This window comes from Impatiens glandulifera, chromosome 4 (genome assembly GCF_907164915.1).
Source record: "Impatiens glandulifera chromosome 4, dImpGla2.1, whole genome shotgun sequence".
Classification (NCBI taxonomy): Eukaryota; Viridiplantae; Streptophyta; class Magnoliopsida; order Ericales; family Balsaminaceae; genus Impatiens; species Impatiens glandulifera.
The window spans coordinates 40,268,624-40,272,388 of record NC_061865.1 but is presented as its reverse complement, the minus strand read 5'-3'; the positions used below and the strand labels follow the sequence as shown (position 1 = coordinate 40,272,388).

At 42.4% G+C, this 3,765-nt stretch overlaps 1 protein-coding gene across 1 annotated transcript; it reads left to right on the top strand.

The window, feature by feature from the left end:
• Positions 1–912: 912 nt before the first annotated feature.
• On the top strand, positions 913–1,557 carry LOC124935121 (calponin homology domain-containing protein DDB_G0272472-like). Its single transcript, XM_047475579.1, has 2 exons — positions 913–1,035; positions 1,147–1,557. The coding sequence occupies exons 1-2, from the start codon at positions 913–915 to the stop codon at positions 1,555–1,557; spliced, it is 534 nt and encodes a 177-aa protein (XP_047331535.1).
• The last annotated feature ends 2,208 nt before the right edge of the window (positions 1,558–3,765 follow it).

Genomic DNA, 3,765 nt, shown 5'->3' with positions numbered 1-3,765 from the left:
GAAGCAGAGGCCGATAGGATATCTCGGAAACTCCTTCAGGGCGTCAAAAAGCGAGCCGAGTCAATTGAAGAACTATACCTGGAATGGCACGATCACCGGTACGGCACACCGTATAGAGAAATCCTACCGGGCCACACAGACGTGGAGTGCATCCAAAGATTGGAGGAGGTGGAAGAATTGATCATGAACCTTACAAACTCCAACACACTCCAAGAGGTACAATACCGAACCTGCCTCCTAAAACCGAAGGTCCAACTACGGAAGCTAACAACACGCATCCGGAAAATTACGGAGGAGCTCGAAGAGTTGGGTCAGGAAGACACCGTAGCGCTGCGGGTGTTAGCACGGCTTGAAAAAGCCAAAGGGGAACTTATTCAAGAAATCGAACGGCTAGAGGCCATATGCAGCCGAATGAAAATACCGGTCTATACTCCTCCCCAGATCGACACGGCTCCGGAATACTGTCCAACACCTCCAAAGGAGAATGCGGCAATAATGGAATCCGATGAAAGAGCCGACCCCAACTTCACCGGGCAATCCCCTCCTCCAAAACCGGAAGTCTCCGCTTCAGACTTCACAAAAGAATGGGTTGAGGTCCGTCTTCAAAAGCTTGAAGCCTCCACATCAGAACTAATTGATAACCGCATCCAAGAGTTTGAAGACTCCGCGGTTCAGCCGTTCAAGGATAGATCCAACAGAATATTTGATTCGGCCCTCAAGTTCACCGACGCCACAAGGTGTCTTCTGGAAAGAAATCAGGAACGGTTCTCAGAAATCGGCGAAGATCTGCGGGAAGAGGCGGTTCAGCGCAGTAAATGTGTTTAGCGAACTGCAATTCTGGAGGATTTGACCTCCGATTTAAAGAAAGACTTCGATCGGCTTAAAAGAGAGACCGATCAACGACTGACTACGATGGAGGATGACCTGGTTGACACAACACTTAAACGGGTCTCCGAACTCGAGAAGACAAATGTGGGTCTTGTGGCCGAAATAAAGGCGCTTTCTGAACAGGTTGCCGAATTGCTAAGGGTGAAGGTGAACGCGGACGCCGCGGCTGTAGCGGCTGATGCTCAAGTGGCTAAGAGGGTCCAGGATGCGCTGGATGCCGAAGCAGGCAAAGATAAAGAGGCACCGCGTTCTTCTCAGCTTACCGAAGAGGAAGAGGAAGCCGCGCGGATTAAAAGGGCAGAGGCCATCTTCCCAGGACTTACAAAGAAAGCAGCCGCTCAAGCAGCGGAGGATGCTGAGCGGTTGGAAAGGCAAAAACGGAAGCTGGAAGAATTCGCAGCCGAAAACAAGAAGAAGAAGGCGGCCACCTCCGCTTCAACGCCGAAAAAGCGAAAGAGGGAGGCCCCTAAGAAAGTTCAAATAGCCGAGCTGCTCAATGAGGTCACTGAACCGGTCATCACGAGTGCATCGCAGCAGGCCGGCCAAGTCGAAGAGGAAGTCGAAGAACAATTGCAGTCCCGGTCTACAAAACGACGACCTTCCGAACCGACCAGTCGACAGCAACCGAAGAAGAAAAAGAGCATATACGACTTTTCGGACTCTGAATAGGGACTATCTTTCCTTTATTGCCTTAGTGTTTTTATATATTTTGTCTCTTTCGGTTATCTATATATATATAAAGTTATTTTTGAAACCGGCCATCTCTTGCATTTCTACTTTATTTTGATAATTTTAAATAAAATAATCAAAAAGGGAGAAATTGATAAGAAAAAGACTCTTCCAAAATTTTTCTCAAAATTTTTCGAAAAAAATTCTCCTAAGTCAGTTTCAAAAATCCGGTCAAACAAAACAACCGGCCTACGGTTGCAAACTTACATAGTTTTGATAATTTTAAATAAAATAATCAAAAAGGGAGAAATTGTTAGATAAAAATCAGACCGGTTCAAGTAAACCTAACTTAAATAAACTTTCCATGCAGGAACAAGGAACCAGACCGGATAAACAAAAGAACCGGCTAAGAAAACTAGCCGGTTAAGCTACCAAACCGATCAAGAACACTTGGAACATGACCGCACAAAGAAAGGATCGGCCAAAGCTTAAAACCGGAATCATCAAACAGCCGATCAGCCACAAGGCAGAGGAATAACCGGAAGAAGTCCGGCTACATCACTCATACCAAAAGCCATTCGGCTAAGTCAAGCGGCCGATCAGTACAAGAAGACAATTCGGGTATCTGTTGAGAATGATACCAAAGGAATAGACTGAACACTTCTATATCCATGCAAGTCTGAGGAAAGACTGTAGGCTGCAGAAAACAGTACTACCGGATCCTTCCACTTCGGGATAAGCCAAAAAGAAGATCTTCCAAGTACAGACAACTGTCCAACAGAAAGTGCCTACATCAAGTAAAAGACAAACCCGACAGGTTTCTCTTACATACCGGAAGAACAAGACCGGCAGGTCTGAGACAGAATGCCAGGTCTGAGGTTGACCATCAGGTCTGAGGAAACGACCGCAGGTCTGAATCTCTGAAACACTGAATCACTGCACCTCCGCTCAGCCAATCAGATTCAAGGTAGTGAAATATGACCGTTGGCATATTTCACCTATAAAAGGGGCAGTTGAAGAAGAGTAAATGTGGGACACTCAGTGAGATAAGTAAAGCGCTAAGAGCATTTACTACAAGTGATAAAATTGTGTTATTCTAAGAAAGCCTAAGTGCAAAAGTAAAAGTGTGTTCTACAATTTCGGTGTAAATTATAAGAGTATTATCGAGCAGAAATAAGTCTCGATCGGATTGTACTTGTATTCCTTAGTGAATATCCTTCTCGCGGTTTCGAGAGGAAGGGGTGACGTAGGAGTTTTATCTCCGAACATCCATAAAATCTGTCTTGTTATTTACTTTTTGCCGGCTCCATTATCTAACCGATTAACTTAACTACACCGCTCTAAACTGACTCTATACTAACCATACCGAATTTCCAGATTACCGAAACCGACCCACCATCTTTCAAATCTCCATCATCCGAAACCGGCCTTGTCCATCAAACAAGTGTGCTGCTTCAACCTGAAAGCAAACTTCTTCCGCGCTTGAACCTAGTTCAAGGGTTTGTGACAGGTTGTGTAGTATTGAAACCCCGGTGTTAATCTCTAACCGGATTAACCACCACCCTTCGAGTGAGAACCGCTAACCGGTCCAACCCCCGGTCCTCCAGCGGCTACCTAGATCCTAACACTAAGTGTTTGGAAAATGTCAATACCGAGAGATATGGGTGAATCTCTCAACATTCTCCTTCAATACCAAAAGATATTTAAAACATCTTTCGGTATTGTCCTTCTTTGTTTGTTTATCTAAATGGTGTTTCACTTTCTTGGCTTGAACAACATTAATTTAACACAATTCATATCCTTAAAATATTAAACACATTATATAGTTTAAAATATATACACAATTCCTACACATCTTATAATCAAACACTACACACATGTTAATTACCATTAAACACAAACATACATATACACACTTCTTTAAATAATCAAACACAATCATATACACTTATAAAATTAAAAACAATTTATTTACTTAGAAAATAACACACATGATGTGCTTAAGAATTTAAACAAGTTAAGAAAGTGAAAAACTATCTAAAAGAGATAAATATAAATATTTCATAAACAGTTCAAATAATTATTGAAGGAGTTGTGTTAGATCCTCTTACAACCTGACTAATCATAAATAATTGAAAACAAATTATTTGATCATCTCTAATTAATTTAAAGATATTAAAGTCACTCTATAATTAATAATTAATTATT